At 36.3% G+C, this 24,429-nt stretch overlaps 2 protein-coding genes and 1 long non-coding RNA gene across 7 annotated transcripts in view; 2 read left to right on the plus strand and 1 right to left on the minus strand.

The window, feature by feature from the left end:
- The first annotated feature begins 5,014 nt into the window (after positions 1-5,014).
- On the plus strand, positions 5,015-24,151 carry LOC119069767. The gene is made up of 3 exons (XR_005086403.1): positions 5,015-5,025; positions 22,032-22,036; positions 23,766-24,151. It is a non-coding gene; the product is annotated as an uncharacterized LOC119069767 (long non-coding RNA).
- Positions 7,087-24,429, minus strand: part of LOC119069765 (inactive dipeptidyl peptidase 10-like) — a 63,891-nt gene continuing 46,548 nt past the window's right edge. For 3 of the 5 annotated variants that reach the window (XM_037173901.1, XM_037173897.1, XM_037173902.1), the window contains 12 exons: positions 13,485-13,599; positions 12,555-12,653; positions 12,392-12,486; positions 12,243-12,328; positions 11,948-12,192; positions 11,679-11,823; positions 11,326-11,611; positions 9,896-10,749; positions 9,534-9,820; positions 9,395-9,463; positions 7,570-7,775; positions 7,087-7,503 (listed from right to left, as the gene is read on the minus strand). In XM_037173901.1, coding sequence (XP_037029796.1) covers positions 7,363-7,503; positions 7,570-7,775; positions 9,395-9,463; positions 9,534-9,820; positions 9,896-10,749; positions 11,326-11,611; positions 11,679-11,823; positions 11,948-12,192; positions 12,243-12,328; positions 12,392-12,486; positions 12,555-12,653; positions 13,485-13,599 — 2,628 coding nt within the window. In that variant the 3' untranslated portion in view covers positions 7,087-7,362. Of the gene's footprint in view, positions 7,504-7,569; positions 7,776-9,394; positions 9,464-9,533; positions 9,821-9,895; positions 10,750-11,325; positions 11,612-11,678; positions 11,824-11,947; positions 12,193-12,242; positions 12,329-12,391; positions 12,487-12,554; positions 12,654-13,484; positions 13,600-15,042; positions 16,252-24,429 lie in introns of those variants that run through there. The other 2 variants (XM_037173899.1, XM_037173898.1) reach the window with 2 other exon arrangements.
- LOC119069766 (bombyxin C-1-like) lies at positions 20,660-21,571 on the plus strand. Its single transcript, XM_037173903.1, has 3 exons — positions 20,660-20,747; positions 21,031-21,220; positions 21,293-21,571. The coding sequence occupies exons 2-3, from the start codon at positions 21,031-21,033 to the stop codon at positions 21,493-21,495; spliced, it is 393 nt and encodes a 130-aa protein (XP_037029798.1). The 5' UTR covers positions 20,660-20,747; the 3' UTR covers positions 21,496-21,571.

The following is a 24,429-nucleotide window of genomic DNA, read 5'->3' on the forward strand; positions in this document are numbered from 1 at the left end:
TTTTTAACAGGGATGTATTAGAGTTTTTAGCAACAGAGCACTCTTAATTATCCAGAGATTGTTGTTTATAACAAATATGTCACGAAAAACTAGAGACGGAGCCGAAGGCGACTTTGACTCAGATAAGATTTATTAGGAGCAATAACAACGCACTTCGCAAATGTGCACGCAATTACGTCCGGTATTTACACGAGAAATCCAGCAGAAATGAAAATTACCGCTAATGTCATGAGGTAATGAATCACTTCCGCAGGGTGTTGTGAGTAAGAACGCTATCTTTACTCAATGAGAACTATTTACAATAATTCGAACACCGTGGGCAGCAATAGCCTTAATGTATGTTACATATTTAAGAGACTGAGGAACCTGTTCACCCAGGAGCAGAGTCTGACATTTACCCTCTGGTTAATCCGGCTCTGACTTTCAATCAAAGTCATAACCCGGCAATAATGAAAATAAGAAAATTTATAGTTAACTACTCATGTGCTCCCGGGCTGTTTCTCTCTCTCTCTCTCTCTATCTCTGTCTCTCTCTCTCTATCCTTTATGTCACTAATGATTTTGCCTGTACATAATACCGCAATTATTTGTGATGTTATTGTTCAAAGTTTCGATCAATTTAAATGCTAATTGTTTATCCTACGTTCAGTTAGTGACTCGGTTATTTGAATTTGTTTATTATAGTTTCAAAGTTCAATTGATGGTTATAGTTGTGGGAATATCTATGGTGGTGAGATCCCGTTGAGTATAATAAAACGTTGTGGCTCCTCAATAAAGATCTAAGCCGGAGTGTGTAGTTGTAGTGGTTTTCGTACATTGACCAAAATTTTTGCTGTTTCTACACATCAGCTGCAGCTATCATCCCCATCCCTACAAATGATTTGTAATCTGTTATTTCCTTCTGTCGCGCAGTAATTGATAAAAAATGTGTAATTCACATAGAGACTGTGAACAGTAAAACGAAAACCTAACAAGTTCGAGTAATCATGCGCGTAGCTTATTCGTGCTTGAGGTAAAGTTAAATGTTTCACTTCATTGGATTGAGTTGGTTACGTGATTCTTAGCACAATGCTAAACGGAATGATAGAATATGACTCCGTTTCAACCTCTTTTCTAATCTATTTTGTCGTGTCTAAATGTCATTGAACGCCAAAGTGGTTGAACTACGGCCAACAATAATGTTCTCCAATTTTATTGAAGCAAAAGTTGAGTTTATAGTTTCGACAATCAAGTTCATCAATTAGGTCATTATTATTTTGGTGTACGTCTTTGGTATTTTAAAGCAGTACATAAAATTTAGATGTAAGGTAGTGTAAATAGTGTATTTTAGCCTCACCAAATTATAACATCTCCCTCCTATGTTATTAAATAAATTTGAAGAGAAATGAATATCACAAATTGTCAATTGTTAAAAAGTGGAATTTAATAAACAGAAAAATTATTTATAAAATGTGCACGTTTCGGTGCTTAACAAATTGTATTTCATCTAAAGATCAAATAAATTTGTCGTAAAATAGTTTTAAGAAACAAATTTTATGTATTTTTGCACCATCAACTTACACATTATTTACTTATATTTATACCTATTGACCCCGGTCCCCGGATAAGTACATTGAGCAGAAATTTATATAAATTCATATAAACAAGAATAAAAATTAATTTAACTTTACTGTTGTGTATATTCCCCGTAAGGTCAGAATTTATTACCTTTTTAAAAAAAACTCCTTTCGAACGTATCTAATAAAATTAAAATGAAAATGTGACAGTAAATTAAAGAACTCGTCTTTTATTTCTTGGTGAAGTTGCTGGACGCTGGACCATGGATCATGTTGCATCAATAATAAAAATGAAATTTGATTCATTTAGATTCGTTTCGAAAAGGCTGGCGATGTTATTCGAAATTTTTTTTAAAAGAGTAGCCTTTACGAAACGAAGCGAGATGAATCGAATTTCATTTTAATTAGAATTTGCTTATTGCCTTGACTGTAAGTCAGATTCTTATGCCGGAAAAAACCCTAAAATGTTTGTATGAAAGATTGTATGAAATGTTATGAAAAACGTAATTGTTTGTCCCAATATTTTGCTTGTAAACACGATAACTTGAGTACTTATCAACCAATTACTAATTTCATTTTTCTAATCGACGCAGAATTTAATTCTTGAGGCTAAGTTCGAAGATGGGCGATGTGGGACTAAGGATCTGGACTTGGATCTTATATTCTTATTGAGGGACTCGAGTACTATAAGGAACCATATTAAGTTCGCAAAATTTTCCAGCCGTTTCGGAGAACCGGCACTCATGGCCGTGCGGGACCGACGAGTTAATTTGAATACAGATTGTTAGATAGAGGGACTAATTCTAAGCTAATTCGTATTGAAATGGCTCCCCTCGACAACTTGACCACGTAGCTACAGCCAGCTAAAGTCGAAAATTCGACATCTTTGAATGGTGATATGTCCAAGACGAAGAAAGTTTGAAACTCTTTGAATGGCGATTTTGGTAGAGAATTCCATGCTCTATTAAACGCCGAGAATGGATTTTACAAAATTTGTCTGAATTGTACAATATTTGAAAAAAAAATTATTTTCACCATCCTCGGCGAAACTAGGACTTATCTGCAATACACAGGTTGACCCTGTCTGCAACAAAGCAATAATGCCTGATCAGCCTGCAGTCTAAGCTTTACAACGATACCACACTCGCCGGGGTAGGGTAATCTCGCACACCACACAAATTCATGGTGTGCGAGATTCACCTCTAAGTGGTGAATCTCGCACAGTCATGACTTTTCGTTACATGTCGTAAAAGGACGCATACTATGATCGCGTGTGCGAGATTCCCCGACACCCACTCGCCATACCAGCCTCACAACAAGTATCTATTACGACATTTTGTTTGCAGCAAGGTCACTCTACGACGAAACTTTCAATTTACTATCTATCTTCAAGTGTCCGTTCCTTTAGAATGAGTGGAATTGTTATGCAATTTTCATAAATAAGTGGTTTAAGTTATTTGAAGCAATTCTTACATTTATTACATGTATCTGGAGTCGATTAAAGCTGATTTCCACATATTTAAATCATAGGGTAAATTTCCTCTAATGGCTAGCGAAACCTCCATTACCAAGCTTAGGTACGTTGTTCCCAGCCTTTAAGTACTTGATTTGTTATTTTTTTCCTAGAACAACAGTAAGTCTTTATCCCACGACGAAGGAAAGGACTATAATTCCACTTGAGACTGTCCAAACGTAATTTATTGTATTCGAAAAGCTCAGCGAAAATTAAATTTACCACAAATGTCATCAGGTAATAAAATGAATGATGTTTGTGTGGTGCTGCGAGTATAATACCATAGAAAATACACGAAAAATTCGTGAAATTCGATGCGATCTCAAGACGCATTTACATTTCATAATAAAAGACTTCAGGCGAAATATATTACGGTTAAAAAGGGATAATAAGGGGTTAAACGAGTACTGTGTAATCTGAGGAGAAGTCAGAATCATCATAACGGGATTTCTTTGTAAAGTTTAAGCTTTTTTCGATTTCAACAGATTACTGCAAAAACGTCTTACATGTCATTTAAGTTGTTCAAGGTCATCTATCTATCAGAAGCGACAACAAATATTAAATATTATCGCAACGAAATCATTAGAATCTGTTACTTCAGTTGTTTGAAGTTCATGACAGTGTTTGTTACAAAATCTTTTACTTCATTATCATTCGTCTCAACATACAATTCACTAATGAGATCACATTAACTGGATGTCATCGATTAATTTTGTCATTGATGCCGACAACAGATGATCAGCCGTTTCAGCTTAATGTACCTACCTTATGAGCGTGGGAATTTGATCTCTCATTGTTTTAATTTTAACTTATAAAGTGAGAGAATATTATTGACCCTGCAGCTAGAATGTCTAATTTCGTACTTTTACAACTCATTCGGGAATCGCTTTCCAGGAAGTGCGGGAAAACAGGAAAAATCGGATAGGACAATCAGACTAAAAAGCCATTAAAACAGTGTGTATGCAGTGTTTTCTGCGTGCATCTCATGAAGTTGCGATTCAATATTGATGACCTGTATATCAAATGAAATATATCAAAATATCCAATTTTTGAGAAAATCACGTTTGTACAACAGTAGCTATTGTAGTTAGTGTGAGAAAAATTGCTTGTTTTCGATTGTTTTGACCAGTTTTTCTCGTATATCTCTTGAAATATCTTCGCAGAATTGATGTTCGATGTGACAAATGAAAGGTAAATCAATAGCCATTGTGTCTGAGTCAGTAAAAGAGCCCGTTTCGTGTGTTTTCGTTAGTTTTCTTCAGTTTTCTTCGAACATATTGGAGATTCTTTAGAGTTTTAAAAGTCATCTTTATTTCCAGAATATGATATTTTGGCACAAAATTTGAAAATTCCTTAGCAAATTTAAATTTAGCGCCAAAATATCATATGTTTGTAATCGCTTAATTGGCTGGTAATGACTTTTAAAACTTTGATAAATCTAAAATTGCGTTTTCTAATAGATGAACAAACCGTATTATCCTCATATGTAATAATTGTTGTAAATAGTTAACTAGGCCCCATCTTTTGGATGGGTCAGATCCCTTGACTGACTGACTACTTTTCTCAAGAAGATTTTTGTAATCCGAGCAAAAAAAAATCACTCTAAAAGCATATAAAAGTATACCAGGGTATGCGTACCCTACTTTCGATACAAAACACGTATATGAGAAATTCCAGCACTTGATCATATACTGGCTCATACGTATTTTCAGTACTTAAGAGGCATCGATGATTTGCTGAAAAGTATACATTTGGGTGATTTTTAAATACTGTCTTTTGGTGATATATTTCCACCAAAATTATCATTATTCAAGTATGTACGACCGCAATAACGACCACGAATGTGTTAGCTTTCAACATAAAATAGATTTGGTTGTAGCAGTTTGACCAACCCTGAGAAAACTGAGCAGTTTATGAAAATTTCGGTACACTGGTCACTTTTTTCAGAACTGGTCAAGTGACTACAACCAAATCTACTTTCTGTTGAAAGCTAATACATTCGTGGTCGTTATTCACGCCGGTAGTGCGGTCGAAATTCAAAATGGAATGTGCGGAGGTCTTTCTAACGTAGCGTCATTTTCATACAATGAAGCGTTGAAATGTATTTTTCGGTTCACTTTTTCATCGAATCGTTCACTTAAAATTCAAATTTTAGGCACACTTACGGCGTGAATTGCGGTCGTGTGTTTTGAAAAAAAGGATTCTGATGAAAAGATACCATCAAAAAGGCAGCACGAGATACAGACCCTGGAAAGAGGCGAATTTCTTGCTTACATATTGAATAAAAATGAAACTCATGTGATTACGGCCCTCGCTTCGCTCTGGCCGCAAAGTTCACACTCGTCCAAACTTTAATTTTTTTCTTATCATCGATATAAAGATATTACACACACAAAATTTTGGAATGAATCCTAGAATATTACTCCAGTATATTCCATTAACAAGCTTAACCCAAAAATGTCTTTCTTAGTGGGATAATTGTCTTTTGTGGACCATTAAGAATTACTCAACTAATAACACGATAATATCACAGGACGATACAAAAATTCTTTTAGGAATATCTCTGAGATCCCCCGACCGTCATAGCCCAACTTTGAACTTATCCTCGGGAATGGAATTCCCCGTTGAATAAAAAAAGTTTTTGAAATCCGTTGAGGATTACGTCAAGCTATCGTGTTATCTCGGAACGAGACAAAAATTCTTTTGGGAATATCTCTAAGATCACCAGCCCGTTACGACCCATCTTCGAACGTAGCCTTCGTAATTTTATTCCCTGTCGATTAAAAAAAAGTTTTTGGAAATCCGTTGAGGATTACGTCAAGTTATCGTGTTATTAAGGAACGAGACAAAAATTCTTTTGGGAATATCTCTAAGATCACCAGCCCGTTACGACCCATCTTCAAACTTAGCCTCAGCAATTTAATTCCCCGTCGATTAAAAAAAGGTTTTGGAAATTCGTCGAAAACTACTCGAGTTATCGTGGAATCAAGCGACCAGACAAAAATTCTCCTGAGAATATCTCTAAGATCACCCGTCCGTTATAACCCATCTTCGAACTTAACCTGAGGAATTTAATTCCCCGTTTTTGGAAATCCGTCGAAAACTACTCGAGTTATCGTGGAATCAAGGGACGAGACAAAAATTCTTTTGGGAATATCTCTAAGAACACCCGACCGTAATAGCCCATCTTCGAACTTAACCTCATTAATTTAATTCCCCGTCGATTAAAAAAAAGTTTTTGAAAATCCGTTGAAAATTACTCAAGTTATCGTGTTATCAACGAATCATCAAAGTGTGACAAACATTTTCTGTATTTAAGGTTTTTGGTCATACATTCATGCATTTTCAATCATAGTAGTGATCATTGTGTGACAAACATTTTAGGGTGTTTATCATCCGTAAGACCCATGACTTTCAGTCAAGGAAACTATGTAAAAGTTGATGTTGAAGTTAATTTGATTGTTTCAAAGTCTTGGAATGGTGTACTTTTCCTGTTTTCCTGCAACTCCCCGTGCACAAGCGTGACTATGTTTACCAATTCGGTTATAATAAGTTAAGTTTTATTTTGATGTATAATGAAAAAATCTAAAGAAGTAGACGGAAGGATGGACAAAAACGGGTCAACGTCGTTTGCAAACAATTCCGATTAAGCTTCATGTACGTGTATGTTGTCAACTTCTCTCAATTTTACTCAGAAGGTCAATTTCGGTTAAATATTTGAACACCTTAGGTTGATTTCTAATAAGATCCCAAATTTGTATTGTTAGGGATGTGTCTAAATGTGTTAGAATCACTTATAGACTGCACAGCAGGACTTATTTTCTAGAAGAAAAAAAATCTAAAACTTTTCCAAAAATTGTTGGAATTTCTAACAAAAAAATTCTAGCAAACAGGTCCAGTTTGCACAGTCATGCCATACGATGATTGATCGGGTGAAAGATAAAGACACATTTTTTTTTGTTTAACTTTAAAAAATATATTTTCATCAAATGGGTTCGTTTAAAATTTTTATTTTTTGTTGTTGTTGTTTTAATCGGTTTGTTGTTGTCCATATTCTAAATCAACATCCATAATAAATCACATTTAAAACTCAGTCTGACTTTAAAAACTTTTTTAACACATCAATTTCGCTAACAATAATACAATTTAATAACAATTTGAAAACAAAGAAAAAGGATCATCCTAATCGCCAAAAATAAATTCGATAAAAACGAAGAATCCGTCTGAACCGGAAAGACATTTAAAATAGCACATCTGCGCACAATGAAATGTTTTTTTTTTTGTTTTTTTTTGTTTACTGTTTAAAAGCAAAGAATCCCGTTGGATCCCATTCACCGTTTTCTACTGGACCGAAAGACTCGTCAAAGAACCACTCGATGGTTTTGAACAAATGATATAGAACGCCGGACAAATTGTGACCCTCATCCGAGTAGATCTGCGAAATGGAAGTAGGAAAATGTGCATCGATATTGTCGATATGATTTGCTAGTTTCTCTTTTACCTGATGTCGAAATCCTACGCCCTGTTCGATCAACGCTCTCGCGAGCAAGAGCGAATGTTGTTGATGCACGATCGGATCGGCCGTTCCATGGACGATAAAGAAATTTCTGGAGTCAATATTTCCCGCTTTCATCGTCAGATCGGACTCCTGTATGGCTCGCAGGTAGTCATCGTTCCGTGGCATATACCGTTCGGTGAAGAAAGAATCTAATCGAAATTGACGAAAAATGTTGTACATTGACGATGATAGTGAGTCCTATTTTCGGTATTTGATCCTTAAAAATTCTTTAAAATTCTGTACAGCAGTTTATACAACCTTGCTGGTATGCTCTGTGATAAAGGTCTATGAGATTCGCATGGTAACCCCCAAAACTGTCAGTCAAATGGCGAATTCATTCTACCTAAAATGGAAACACATTCGCATCCTGACGTACTAGAATTGGTTTTCTGGCTAAGAAACTGCTCAAGTTGTGCGATATACTCAATAAATCTGCTACTTCCTTTCTTTAAACTGTCAGCTATTGTTCGATACAAAATCTTTTACTTGGTTTGATTTAACATTCATTTTGCTAAATAAAACCACACGGATGTTATCACTCATCGTTGCTGTCAACAACAGATGATAAACCGTTTCCGTTTCCGATTCTTATTCTAGGGTGAGATTCTTACTCCAGCTACACATAATCATTGTAAGAAATGTTTCAAATAACTTAAACCACTTATTTATGAAGAATAGATAACAATTCAATTAGCTTAGAGCTGATACTACAGGCTGCTCAGGCATTATTGTCTTGTTATAAGCAGGGTCGTCCTGTGTATGACAAAGGAGGCTACGTTTCGTCGTGGATGGTGAAAATAAACTTTTTAAATATTCAGACGACTTTTGTAAAATCCACTACCAATATCGCTATTAAAAGAGTTTCAAACTCTCTTCGTCTTGTCACCAGCGAAAAATGTCGAATTTTCGACTTTCGCTGGCTGAAGCTCCATGGGCAGGTTGTCGACGGAAGCCACTTTACAACGAATTGAAATTGAAATTAGCGTTGAATTTGTCCCTCTAACCGTTGCGACTCATGGGTTCACCATAGATGCCGGATATAAGAAATGGCCAAGCGGATACGGATACGGAAACTGAATACAGTTTTGTGTAGTCCTCGAGACCTCCAACCAGAATATATATAAAAAATCAGACGTGTTGTCGCGACCCTATTTAAGTTTTGTTCAACCCCGCCGTGAGAAATCTATCCCGAAAATAGAAAATTTTCTGTCTACATAAAGCGTTAGTTTCTCGGAAAACACTCTACATCGAGACCGCACCAGTAACCATAGACAATATTGATACCGTCTACAAACTAGAGCTACACCGCGAACAACTGGGTCACCACCATCAACCATGACACCAACACTATGAACATCTTGGTCGCTACTATCAACTACGTAACTAGCACGATCAACTACGACATCACTACGATCAATTTGGTCACCAACATATACGACACCATCACGTACATCTGTGAAACCACTACCCAGGTCACCATTCTAAGAATAAGAGTTTAAGAGTCCTTTCATGGAGGTTGAGGTTACTCAAACGTAAATTGACAATTATCAGGACTATTCAAGAATAGGTCGGACTGTTGCATTCATTTTCTATCTAGATCGGCTGGAAACACTTTAACAATTTAAGAGGCCCCAAAGCCAAAAATTGCCAAGCATTCTGCACGGCCAATGCATTCTGCACGACCAAAAAGGATTTTTTTTGGGAAATTTTCAGGGTCAAATCACCAAAAATAGTCCGTTCTGAAAGTGTACGAAAGTTTGCTTCTTACTGTGATGCGCAAAAGAGACAATAGGATTGATAGCTAGGGCACATTGCAGCACTCGTTGTGAGTCTTCAGCTGAAACGAATGAGAAAAAAAACATTTTACTGGTCTTACAGTGACAATTTTCAATGCAATAGATCCATACCCAAAGTCATCGCAGCTGCATAGCCTCCATAACCCCAACCGTACGCACAAATTCGCGTCGGATCAACGAATTTCAAATTGTCACGCAGGTACGTTAACACACCCAATTGATCTTCGATTTCGACCGTTCCCAATTTGCTTTTCACCTGCGAACGCAACAGTTCGCCTTGGAATCCACTGCCACGCGCATCGATCTGAGCGATAATCATTGATTTTTGGCTGCACAGGTACCAGTTCCAATCGATTTCGTATTTTTCGGAAACAAGCTGAGACCCGGGTGATGTGTCCCTGCAATGTGTTACAGGAACTTGTAATTGGAGCATATGGCTCAATCGAAACGAAAAAAACTTTTCTTTTACTTACATGTGAACGATGAGCGGAAATGCTACTTCCTCCTCCTCTTTCATACCGGGCGGAAGAAATAGGCGAACTTTTGCATGAAAACCATAGCGAATTTCCACAGACACAGTTCGTATCTGCGGTATAGCCAATTGCGATAAACGATTGCGCAACGCATCGCCACTGTGTAGCACAACGATTTTGGTCATCGTACTCGTTTCCACCAAATAAATGGACGGTGTTTCCGGTCCCAGACACTCCTGTACGTAGTACGAATAATCTTTGCTAAAATAGCATCGATTGAACAAACAATTGTTCGGTATGTGGCCGATAGTTGAATCGAAATTCTCGGATGCATTTCCACCGGACGAATTGGACAACAGTTTGAACGTATGCGGGCCATTTTCACAGGTCATGCACATCGGCAGAGTGGATGAAACGAAAATGCGATTCGGTTTCTTTGTCACGTTCAATGTTAGGCTGATTCTGTACAAATGACGTTGTCCCGGTTTCAGTTTCGGTGTGGCCATAAAATAGACATTCTCGTTGATCTCGTCCCAACCGACGATTTCGGTTACTTCCCACTGGCCCATCGTTAGCGGTACGCTTTTCATGTCGGACATCGAAATAAGCACTACGTGCCGATAATAGCCGTGCTCACCATCTCGAACGGGCAATCGCTTTAACATAAATCCACCGATTTGGAAGTCAGTGCGGTTGTTCGGGTTGTTCAAAGCGTTCGGATCTGGAGTTGTTGTTGCGTTCGATGATGATGATGTGGTCATGCCACTATTTCGATAAGTTGTTTCAGTTTTGGAGAAAATTGGTTTCTCTGCCGGAAAAATCCATCCGCCATCAACGATATTTTCGATGTGAATCTGTAGCGATTTTAGAACGGTAATTAGTTTGGCAATATACCACGCTGTTCTGTACTGCCGTGTTAAGCCGACACTCTGTATTGCATGTTGGTCTTGACTATTAAGAAGCTTTCGTGAGCTTTAAGCTTCTTTTGTATTCCACCGAAATATTTCACTTTTCCAATGGAATCAAAAAGAAGCTGAGCTTTTCGAAAGCTCTCCAAAGCACACAAACGATGCAGGGTGTATACATGTTTCAAAAGCTTTGGTTGAAAAAATTTTGATTGTAAAGCTCTTAGACCAATTATAATTAATCGTAGAAAAAGCTCTTGTTTGAAAAGCTTCAGATTAGTTGCTTAGTGTTGAAAGCTTTTACTAAAGCTTCGTGTCTGAAAACTACTTCCATTGAATGAAAGTAAAGTTTTATGAAAGATGTACATGTGTTGAATGAGTAAGCTCGTGTGGCTGCTCAACAGTTTATTTCAAAAGCTTCGCTCCGATGTATATCATAACGAAATTTTCATCACTTCAGCACCTCAATTTCATCAGACAGAGGCAATGACAACAAAAAATTCCCAGCAAGGAACATTCTCTTACCTCAGTACAGTTAAATGTTGGTGCTCGACATACAACAGTCAAGGCACTGGTCTGTTCTCTGTTAGTAAATGTTATTGACAAATCTATCGGCGACAACCAAATCATATTTCCCACGTAGCTGTTATTACCGTTCAAATTGGCCGGCGGCAATATCGCTATTTTGTTGATGAACTTCAGCACGGACAAATCGACGACGAAAACCGTTACATTCGGATTGTTGGTCCCCTCTTTCGGATAACGAATTGACTTGATTTTCGGATATTTTGAATTGTCCAGCCATGAATATCTACGGATAACCGGAAAAGAAATTAATTTATCGCTAGATGCAGCCGGCTTGGATGTGTAACACAAACTCGTATTTGCTGACGAGGCTATCGTTGAATGATAGATAGGATAAGTAAGTTGCATCGGTGGAGAATGCTACGGTGTCGGTTTTTAACTCTGGAACATTCGAATACAGCCAATCCGGTATTCCATTGTATATGACTCCTTCGTTTCCTGGAAAGACAATGATAGGAAAAAGGTCGTCAATTTCGTTTTTGCGCTAGTCTCGTATGTAGCACAGATCGCCTGATTCTTTGTGCCAATACAAACATCCAACTCATTCAGAAAAGGCCATTACCTGTTGTGGTTATCCGACAGACTAAATCGTTCTGCACCTTAGGCTTGTAGTACAGATCATTTTCAAATACAAAAGCAATGGCTTGTGATCCAGACTTGGCATTAGATACATAGGCTCCAGGAAGGTTTGATTTTGTGGTAGGAACTGGCGCCCACACTACATGCTGAAGTAATGGGGCTTCGCGACTACTATCTTTTGGCGACAATGGGAAAATATTTTGACTCTGAACCTCATAAACGTAGTACCTGTTCAATCGAAAAATGAGTGACAATTTTTTGAGATGTCGAAAACTGACCTAGAAGAGGAGAGAGTACAATCAGCTAGCAATAGTACATATTTCACGTCTGGCGACACTATGAACTTTTCTGCATTCAATTGTCTCTGTTGGAACAATCAATAATGAGTAATTTCATTTGAGTTTAGTCATCTAGTTAATCAACTCACAAATGTTGTATTTGTCATAAGAACTTTCACCGTTGATGTATCTATTACCAATATGGATAATCCACCGTATGGATCCCTGTATACAAGTTCACCATCTAGAAATAGAAATGGAAAACATGATTCTCTGAATGAACCGCATTTCAACACACAAAAGATGCGTAACCATTTATCCACGATCCATTGAACGGTTTCCAACGTAATCCATTTCCATTGATATCGGATAGAGTAAGTCGTCTTCCTTTAACTCGCGCACCTTCATCTTCTGTTGGAGAAATGAAATCGTTCAATTGATTCGGAGGATTAGGTAAATAAAAAATAAAGTGAAAAGGTAATGCAATGCACTTAAATAATGGGCTTAAATAATGGGCTTAGAACGAAAAGCGTTTGTCAACTCTTACATATGACTAGTTAGTGTGTCTATGTCAGTCTATCTATCTGTTAAGTTCACCACTTGAGTAGGTCTGACCTGATAGGCTACCGAAATTGTGGTTTATACTTGGCACTTGGGTCAGACTATCCTAAGCAAGGTTCGCTTAAGTATTGTAAGGTATGTCATGTATATCTACAACAGAATAAATAGTGTTTAGTGATAGTGTAACTGCAGCAAGTATTTGTCTTGGGACAGTTAAGCGTTTCGCTTTAGATATATTTTTTGTACTAGGCCTTAGCACACAATACAGGTCTATTTGGCGATAATCGTTGTAATGCGCTGCGATGCAGAGCTATTATTTTGGTAAGTCTTTTAATGTTTTATGGATGGAAATTGAAAGTAATTTATGAAAACCGTTCCCTTGGAAAGAGAAGGGTTTCTGAATCTTTATCCAAAATTTCCCTTTTACTCAAAAGTCTCGAAAAAAAGTGGACGGAATTTATGGATGTTCCTCACCGATGCAATCATAACAATGAGGACTTGGTAAAAACATTCATGGGGCGTTCAACCGAGACCTCATTTAGTGTTATTCAATACGTCAAGTTTGTGAAATAGCCATTATGTGTACTGAAAGCTTTTTATTTATTTAAATTGTCTCTAGGAATAGCTCAAACAAAAATCTTAGTCATCTTAAAATCTTAGAATGAACAGTTTTAAAGTTACCTGGCGAGAGTAAAAATATCGAAAATACAATTAGTCCTAAAACAGCAGCTATAACAAGTAAAGCAATGAAAATTCCTCTCCAATTTCGTTCACTTGGTGAGGAGGCAACTAGTTCCTGCAAATAAAAAAAATATTTCTGTTAGATCATCACGAAGCGGCAAGTAATTCTAAATGAAAAGTAATGACTAATCAACTGCAGAACAATGAATTGTAGTGACAACGGTCATTTGTCTCGAATTTTGGACGTTATTTTCATGAATTGGCACCAAACTGTGAATTTTTAGAGTGCAACTTTCACATCTCTTTTACCATAGTTCTATAGCTTCCAAAAGAAATAACGTAGACAAAAAAGTCGGAGTCTGCTGTAATTGTAATCATTAAAGAATTTGCAATGACATCTCACATTTGAGAGTTCATGCTTGGAGCGAGAGTGCTTTAATGCAAAACTTTCCGTTAAGGTAAAAGGAATTTTGTCACTAACTGTGGATTTACATAGCAACGTAAAAGTGACAGATGCAAAAATTTTCTCATACGGCAACTCGAAATTTCATTCATAATTTTAATTTTATGAATGAAATTTCGGGTTGCAGTATTTAAAAAACATTGCATCTGTCACTTTTACGTTGCTATGTAAATCCACGGTAAGACTAAAATTGAAGTCATCGCATTATTTTCATCATGCATCATTTGAATGGTACATTGATGTACTTTTTGGCACCAGTGATAAAAAGGATTTCCATAAAACGTTTTCGTACTACAGACACAAACAAAATTACTTTTCGCAACTCCTTATATAATCGTTATTGTTGTTATACGAGTGCGAAGTACTTTATTAGGCTCTAGATGTGTCTAATGTCGAATGTGCCTGCTGCATCGGGCCATAATTACACGTCTATAACCTAATAAAGTACTTTGCACCGAGATTCATACAACGATTTATGCAACACAAATTGCTAAAGTTTGCAAAATTTGCACATTATGATGCTGAGTTTCACTATTTTGGTTACTAAATGTGTAGATTGTCACTCGAGGCCTCGGAGGAGTGATATGTGAAACCATAGATTTTCCACAAATGGAATAAGTAAAGTTTGGTATTAGACAACTTAGATATTAGAGTTGGTAAATATTTAAGGGGATAATGTTCCACAAGGGTCGTGAAATTCCATGTAATAGTACATTACTATACCAGTGAAGTAATTTGATATCTCGTATCCAGATGAGTAAAAGTATCCGAGGGCTTCAGCCCGAGGTACTTTTACTCATCGTGATACGAGATACCAAATTATTTCACGTGTAAAGTATAACGTTTTACTTTACGAGCGGGGGAAAAGGTTTTCAGTAAAGTAAAAACATTTTCTTCGATGAAGGATCAGATATGATTTCACTGAACACTGACTCTGGCTACCCTACGAGCTCCTCTTATCAAACCTATAGTCTGTATTTTTGTGCATTAAGGCCAAACTTATTTTTGGTTCATGGCATCAGCGGTTTCAGATGAAATCAGACTATCTATTTCCAGTCAAACACTCCGGTATGTGTATTCGAAGATGGACTATACCTCTTTCTTGTCTGCCAACATAACCTTCTTCAGTGGGGACGTTTCCACAGCAGCTACTTCTTTTTTGACAATTTTCATGGTATCTGTTAAACGTCGGATTTGAGCCATATCACAACGTAGAAGTTTAGGTGAGTTATACAAAGTAATAAACAAGTGGCTCGTTTTCTTAAATCAAGATGCTTTAGCCTATCTTAAAAATTGTTTTTTAGGAACTTCCTGCTGGTAATGATATCTGTGATAAACAGTCTGGTTGAGTTTTTGTTTTAAACTTCTTATTTATAAAAATCGTTGAATTTTTGATTTTTTTAAACTTATGTTGTGAACACAAACAGTATAACGAGTAAAACGTTTCCGATATATCCCACTGTACACTCCAAATTGAACGATACGATGGTTTGTACAGTATCACAAAACGTGTCACTGTGTCACACACCACTTTAATCGAATAAAATTGAAAATTTAAAATTGATATGAAAACTTATTTTCCTGTAGGTATATTATGTACTTATTGTCGTAATTGTTTGCATTAAATATTTAGATTTTCTCTGTCCTGTATTATCGATTTGTTATTATTGGTACACGGTGTACAAAGAAAGTAATTAAAAAATTGTTAGAGAAACTCCAAAAAGAAATTTCCAAAAAATTAAATGCTCGCACACACAACCTCCTCTATCACTAAAGAGAAAAATCGATATTATTTTGATCATAAACAAGACGTCGTAGGCCCCACATTTATTTATTATTTTGTTTCGGTGTTTTGGAATGTGTAGTCATTTTTCGGTGAACAATCATTCAATTTTAACAGCAAAAGTTATTTTTACTACAAAACAATAAACCGACTTTTCTGTTTTTCTTTTTCGTTTCACCCACTATTACTGGATTGATTTTATTTTTATTGATTCCAACCGATGTATGACTTTCGAAATTTTACAATTGTAAACAATGTCTAAGGAAAAAGGTGTATCATATGACTGGATGGTCTGAGATTGAATGATGGAACAGATTTTCTTATCTTATTTAATTTTATTAACATTAACAATAACATATTGATTCACACTTTTGGCCACTTGATATTTTATTTCATTTTAAAAATTACGATTAAAAAACTTGGATTTTCTTTCACTAGATTTTATTAAAAAAAAAGTTTTTTTTTTATTTTATTTTGGCAGAAACGGAAACAGTTGACATCACCCGATGAAAATTACATTGCAACTAAATAGTCTGACTGTAACTGAAATGTGTGTTGTAAAACACCATCCCGTCAAAATAGTACCGAAATGAAAATGATAAACGGTAAACTAAGCTACAATGAACAGATGGCGCAAAAATCGTTTATCCGGAAAAGCGTCTTCGCTTCGGAAAAGTTTTCGTTTTCTCCTTTTTCCTTTATTTAGTGTAGATGGCATTACATTTCATATAGAGCTTAGCTATAGTTAAATCGAATTTTCAAGGAAACTCAACAGCTAAATCAAACAACGAGAGTAACACAGTAAAATCTCACATAGATTTAACGTTAGCTTCTATTCACAACAAAAACAGTTCCAAGTGAATGTAAAATTTGATACTAAATCAAAATTAGCACCTGATGTTATACTTCGATCTGTGGCTGTGATTACAATTGAAATTAATTTCTCCAAAAGAATTCTAAGTTTAGGTTTTCTGTGAGAAATGTTAAGTCTGTTTCTATTCCTAAAACACACTCTTCATGAATATGTTTCGTTTGAACAACTGTTTTTCGGTTTGTGCTAGCAACAACGGAGCTTTGAAGATAACAACACTCTCTGTAGCAAACAAACTCGGTTTTGACGCTGTCACCTTTGTTTGTAGAATCATGAACTATTTCTAATTTCTATTTTTACATGTAAAATGCAAATGCATTTTTACCAACTTAATAAATGTAGTTAGTTTTCTGGACAAGCAACGCACTGTCTAGCACCGAAGCTGACTTTGCCGTCACTCAAATAGAGGACTGAACCGATCAAAGTTGGCTATTCTTTTTCATACAATGGCTATCAAAATTTTTTACAAAATAGTCAACAGGTGTGTTTTTGACCTTCTAATTGAGTTATGTCAAAGTCAGCTTCGGTGCTTGACAGTGCGTTGGGACAAGGTATCGACGATGAAACTATTACCAATATCATTTGAGTCAAATCATAGCTGCCATGCGTTTAAAATATATTTTCATAAATCTCTATATGATTTTAGCTACATTGGTACTATTGTGAGCCACGTGGTGCATTTCAATCAATTGTAGATTACACTGGCTGCTGCAAAAGTAATTCATGACATGTGTGTCTTTTGAGCAGCAAGTTTTGGTAACTGTCTTTCTCGGCTTCGGCTCGGATATATAACTCAACACTTGTTAAAAAACAGTTATCGGAGCAGGTTCCTCAAAAAGACATGAATTTGCGATATTCCAAATTAATGATTTACGTAGCAGCATTCAATGTATTCTGGTTTATTGCCTGTCACATGCGAAAATTGAATATCACAACGGAATTCACGTAAAATGAAAATATTTTTCAATAATGTAATAGATCGTTTTCGCAGTGGCATTCTGATTTATAATCGTAAACTTTCGCATGGTGACGGTAACAAAATCTATTTCCGACAGGATCTTTCGGACAAAAATATTACTTCCTCTGTTTTAAAGGAAACGTCGTCGTCAATTGGCCTGTAGAGGCGCCACAATTTTTGTTCAGTACTTCATTCTTTGCGCTCTACTTTCTGTTTAAATAACTTCATTCTGGTCCAGTATAGTTGGTTCATAACAAAATAAGGCGTTTGCATTAGCAATTTTATGACGAAATGTACGATGTAATAGAATTACAGATTTTTGCGTTTATTGTGTAACGTTTCTGCCATCATTCAAAAATAATTAAAATTTAACGAAAATTAGACCGATAATATTCCGATAGGCAGACAGGTTCTAATGAAAATATTTTTAACCTTTCACAGACAGATGATAAGATAGTTTAGTTTTTAAGAGGAAGCAAGTAATAGCAATTAACTCTGCCTCACGTCATCTCTTACAGCAAAAAATATGTTCAAACTAAGGAAGTAGAAGATTTTGAATCAATCTGCTAACAATGTTTGACCACTGTTTCGGAGAAAAAATTAAATACGCCTTTCGACGTTTTGCATTAATATGCAGTTCAAAAATACCATTTCTCATCAGGTCATGGTGAAAGTGATGAAACGATGCTCTAGGGACACTATATCAATTCGCACACGAACAGGTCTAGCGAATCATAATCGAAATTCGTCATATAATTAGTGTAGTAGGCTCAGCCGTAATTTGACACTTTTGACACGACAGAATATCATTTTGGATTAAAGCACTGAAAACCTGAGAACTTTGATAATTGGTGAAGTACCAACGAAATATTCCTTCCCGAGTTTTATAACCAGCCACAAGAAGATTTTTTAATTAACTCTTAATCTTTACTACTTTACCTCATCGATTCACTGATGGTGACATGATTCCATAATCACGATTTCGTCACAACTAACGTCTTTGTCTTCTAACCTAATTTCCATGATTAATCGTGTAAACGATTTGCGTGGCATTCTTTGCAAGCTTTCATAAAACCGTTTCGTTATAATCGATTACATTTCACCCGACCACCCGTCCATGCCCAAAAACGTATACTTTATGTAACGTATTAAACAAGAAACAATCATTTTTCAATAACAGAAACGATTTTTATCGAAAAGTTAGGCATTTCAATTTTCCCGTCGTTCATCAATCACAACATCAACTCCGTGGCTAGTTGTGTGATGATTTACGTGTTTGCCGATATATGTAAATGTGTCATTATTTCCGTCGTTAGATGTGGTGTTTTCCGTTTTTGTTTTTCGCAAACACGTAATAGTATTTTACATGCTTATGGAAGGTAAAGTGCACTTTACATCACTGCTTGTGATAGGGAAAATGCACTTACCGTCCACAAACATGTAAAATGTGTTACGTCACTACTTGTAAATGCTTGTTTAGGTACGTGTGATTACTGCACTCGTCTTCGGCTCGTTTCGCAAACCTCACACTTGCCTAAACAAATATTTACAAACAGTGACGTAACATATTATTACAAAACTAGGGATAAAAAGATGAAAAGTAGAGTTTTCGTGTGAATTTTGTTGATCCGAAGCGAAGCCGAGGTCAATAAACACACAAAAGCGAGACTTTTCATTTTTATCCCGAGTTATGTAATGGATTTTACATCCTGAGGGCTTCGAAAGAAGTGCTTGAAACATGAAAATTACAGTTTTCGACGCATGTAGCATGTAAAATATTTAACGTTATTGCTTTGGCGCAATCCTCAAAACAACAACTTTCGGAGCAAGAACTATTACGTTTTAAGTCTTATTATTAGTTGATTAATGCTATTAATGCTAGCGAATAATAGAGTAGATGTCAGTGAAATTCGGATGTTCAGCTGTATGGTGCAGGTGCGTTATCTTTTCTGCATTCACAACTTCAATCTATACAAAAGCGTTGAAGTTGGCGAAAAAGAAAAATCGACAGAAATGTCCATCAATTTTAACAAAATGATTTTCACTCATATAGAAGGAACATTGTATTGAGGTAATACAACCGTACCTTTATTGTAGCTAAGTACCGTACAAATTGGTTTAATTGAAAATTGTGCCGTAGTTGTTAGAACTGTAAGTTACCGTCAAAAACCAGACTCGATCATTTATTTTGCTTTCATTTTACTCTAGCTTTCACTGGTTTCATTGTTTTATTTTTCGCACTGTTTTCATTTTATCCGCACTCTAAGACAAAATCTCTTTAACACACTAGTGTTATCCATGACTATTCGACAACAAAGTTATCCAAGTTATTGATAAAATAATGTGTTGAAATTCAAATAGAAGCTTACTTCTTTATGGGCTTGATTCGACGGATGAATGGTTCCCGAACAACGGTTTAAACTGTAATGATTCACATAGTGCAGAAGTCAATCATTTTATAGCAATTTTCACTATATGCATTCAATGTCCTTCAAAAGGTTTGAGCAGACATTATACCAATAATATGTTAATTGTACGCCCCCAATTCGTTGTCTTTGGTTACGTTTGGTTAAAACAACGCATAAAATGTAGGATTGTTACTTTCAGAGAACTGAGGAGGAAAATTTTAAAGGTCTTAGAGTGTCGTGAATTTGCGACTCGAAAGTTTTTACCTTTTCATTGTCAACTTTTTCGAAAGAATCGAAACCATTTTCCATTTCCGCCCAATGAATGGTCGAATATACTAGTATGTGAATGAAGGTAATTTAAAGTAGTTGTTTTGCAAGTCATTCTAGCGTCATGCAAAAATTCCCTGTATCGTAAAGATTCCTGTCCCGACGAATTTAAGAATAATTATTTGGTTTTTAAAATAAGTTCTCGCCAAAAATGGATTCGATTGAATATTAATAAGTCTCCCCTTCAGTAAGAAGCCTACATTTTCTACGATGTCGCAACTAAGACAAAGAATTGGGGGCGTACAATTAACATATTAGCATGTTAATGATATAATGTCTACATACATGTCGTGAAGGACATTGAATGGATATCGGTTAAGAGAGAAAATTGCTATATAAAACGACCGAGTTGTTCAACATGTCAGTCATTACCGTAATAACAGTTGTTCAGGAATCACTGATATTCAATACGAGTAATTTTGTGTAACATCTCTACTCGAAGCATATTAAGAAGTAAGATCCCATTCGAATTTAACAGCTAATTCTATGTTTGACTTTCATTTCATTTCATAGTTATGCAATTGAATTGTTTTGCTATAGCACTACGCTCCTAGCATTAACACTCGTAAGTCAAACGTCAAAAATCCATAAATCTTGTCGTAACGAGATAAATGCAGTGCCTATTTTGATCTCAGCAGCCTGCAAATGTTTTCTACGTTAATGCTAGGAGAAGTGCCGTGATTTTGCGCACAAGATGTGAGTTCATGTTCTGTATTTCTGTGTCGCATTGTTTCAGATGTCATCGTCAAAATACTTGCCATTGCGAATTGTCCTATGCCTACAAATTATCTTATTTGCTGTTGTTACCAATGGACACGCTAACATACGTCAACGCTTTTGTGGACCGAAATTAACAAAAACGATGCAAACGTACTGTCGAAACAATTACGCTTCTCGGCCATACAACAGTAATGTCAAAAGATCTGGTATAATGATTGAATTCGTATAGCTTCTGCCGGATCTGCCGGATATATGAAAAATATTCTTCCAATTCTTAGACGACGCCGAAGACAATGAATACGTCAACAATGAGCCGTTGTCTCATCCCCAATTTGCATACCGAACGCATCCACTTGGTAATTTGGTTCGGCAATTTGATTTGACAACAGCACTAGGTACGGCTGTGAAGCGTGGGGTTGTTGATGAGTGCTGTGTGAGGCCCTGTACACTCGAGGAGTTAATGTATTACTGCGCAGAATGAATGATAGATGATCTTGACTGACTAGCCTAGCGTCATACCCTACTTTGGCAACTATAAATTATAACAATTGCTGAATATATTTCAATTTATCTTGGACGCTGTTTTCTTTACGCGATAGTTTGGTAGTTTGACAAAGATTTGATGAACAATGAGAAGGGGTGGGAGAGAGAATGGAACACTTAGCTAAGTGCTTCATGCTTTCAGCACGACTTCATTTCACTAATGTGTCATAGAAGTAACTAACAACTGAAGACTGTCCATAAAAAAACGTTTTACTTGAATTTGTGGATCATCTCACCTTTTGTCAATTTTAGTCTTAAAATTTCGTTTTTTATGGACAGTTCCTTGGTATTGGAAGCTAAACCGTTTTCTTGTGAACTTTGTTTCTCTGTTGCAAAAGTTAAGCTGTTTCTGTTCCATAAAAAGTCCTCGTTGCAGCCCTCAAGGTTTGTGACGCAAACAGTTGAGTTCCTTTTACACCAATTTATTATTATCTACCGCAAGCTGTAACCACACTACACTGGAACTCTTCAGAGCAGCTGTATGATAATAATATAAATATTTTTTGCATTCCGTTCCGCTTTGTACGTTTCCCCCATCCGATAAATAGTCGCATACTATTCCTTATCGCACATTCTTCATATTATGCTCTATACGCGTAAAAAAGCAGAAGCTGTTGGCCGCATTAACACAGTATTATACATGGCACACCATTCCACATATGATTTTATTGATCATCGTAGATTTTTGTATAGAATCCATTTATTTCTTGTGCAGATGTTGGAGCCTTCACAAAACTTATGTAGATTATTCGATCAACATTTTCATACAGAATTCGCAAACAACCGTACAATGAGCGACACTCCTATATTATTATAGTATGATGTAGTGGCTGTTGCTTTATATACCGTAGAATGTGTCTGCGTTAAGAATATTTTTGAGGAAACAGTTTCGAGCGACAGGTACACTCAAATCGAATCAAGACCATAAATTATTCCGAGTTAAATGCGACCTTTTCAATTAGTGTGCTCTGATTTTAACAAACAATTAAGGGAAAGTTTTGTTGCCGACGCACCGTGTGTACATGTTTGATCGGTTTGTTTGTTCTACGGTTATTTACCGACGTTTTAGTAGGATTCGATATGTGTAATGATTGAATTTGAAAGTTTTTCACATTTTTCAGAGATCCACTTTCGATTGAAAAGGAGGGATTTCCGAAAGATTTTAATAGAAGTGAACAGCCACTTTTCTCTGGAATCGTGTTACAGCTTTACATACATTTAGGGGTTGTGCACTAAACTTAGGAGTAGTGTTCGACAAAATGAAGAAAGTCAAGTTGTTGCGCACGACCTCTTAAATGAGTTTTTTTTTGTTAATAATTACAGCCCTAATTGCAACTGTACGAGAAAACGCAGACGAAAATGGTTATGAAAAATGATTTTTCTTTTCTCGTATGAAAGATACAAAGTTCTCGCATAGTTGAATGTGAAAAGTTTAATTAGTAAACTCGGAACGACTTGGCAGAGGAAAATCCAGTTTCAAATATGAAGTAACATTAAAATTGACTCGATATGAGCACAAGAACATGTAGGAAATATTTGCAGTGAGAAAGCAGATGAATTAGCTAGATGTGGAACGGAGCATAAAACCAGTGCTATCCGTAAATCAAATACGGTCATAAAAGAGAAAGTTAAAGAAATCCAATTTCATAAGTCACTGAAGTGTGCTTTCGAGCTGCTGTTCACCGAAGAACTGCTTTACAAATTAGAACAAATTAGTGTTGGATATCACTTGATAATAACTTATGTTGAGTGAATGAACATAGTAATCTAATTGAATTAGTAAATCTAGTAACCTTAGTTAAGGACTAAAATCATATAAATACGGTGTATTTGCTATAATAAATTCAGTCTATTTCGAGACGACAAACTGGTCGTTTTATTTTAGATTCCGGATTGGAATCCGTGAAATTCCAACAGGTTATGGGCCCAGGCACATTAAACTGTGGCAATTAATCTACAGCGCCAGTTTGCACTGGAAGGGGTGTCAATAACACTCGCTGTACGATTGAATTGTGTTGTGTGGTCTGTGGAAAGTTGTGGGGCCGGTGGCGGAGTATTCCAAGTATGGCGATTGGTATGGCATCGTTTCGTCTGAGGAGGTGGTCACTGGCAGACAATGGTTGCATGAGGTCAATGAGAGGTAGCCGATGGTCTCAACAGTGAATTCATTTGGTGGCAAGATGCGGTATTGACTGTGTATGGGCATAGCGGTAAAGCAAGCGGCAGTGTGGTCGTTGGCACATACAAGTCAATGGATTGCTTAATGATTGGAGGTTGTTGAAGACATACGGTAGCGAGAATATCATTGGATATCATTGGTGGCAACAGCGAATTTGAGTAGGAGAACTGCGGGAAACATTAAGTGGATCCATAAGTTATTATCAATTGAGGGGTAGTGTTGGATATCACTTGATAATAACTTATGTTGAGTGAATGAACATAGTAATCTAATTGAATTAGTAAATCTAGTAACCTTAGTTAAGGACTAAAATCATATAAATACGGTGTATTTGCTATAATAAATTCAGTCTATTTCGAGACGACAAACTGGTCGTTTTATTTTAGATTCCGGATTGGAATCCGTGAAATTCCAACAATTAGAAGTAATGGAAAACACTAAAAAACCGAAAATTTTAACTGAAATTGTTTCGGGACACTATACGGTTTCAACAAGCACCATAATGCAATTAGTAAACAAACCTATCCCAACTCCAACCTTTGTGGATATCTCATCTCATGGACACGAGCGTTATCTTTGTTTCTGTCCGACGGAAATCACCAAAAGGTTGCAACACTTTATGCGACATAGGTCTGTTTAACTCCAATTAGGACCGAAGGTTAAGAAATGAAGTTTTTCAGATTGTGATTGAGA

The sequence above is a fragment of the Bradysia coprophila genome, assembly GCF_014529535.1.
Source record: "Bradysia coprophila strain Holo2 chromosome X unlocalized genomic scaffold, BU_Bcop_v1 contig_39, whole genome shotgun sequence".
In the NCBI taxonomy this organism is placed as follows: Eukaryota; Metazoa; Arthropoda; class Insecta; order Diptera; family Sciaridae; genus Bradysia; species Bradysia coprophila.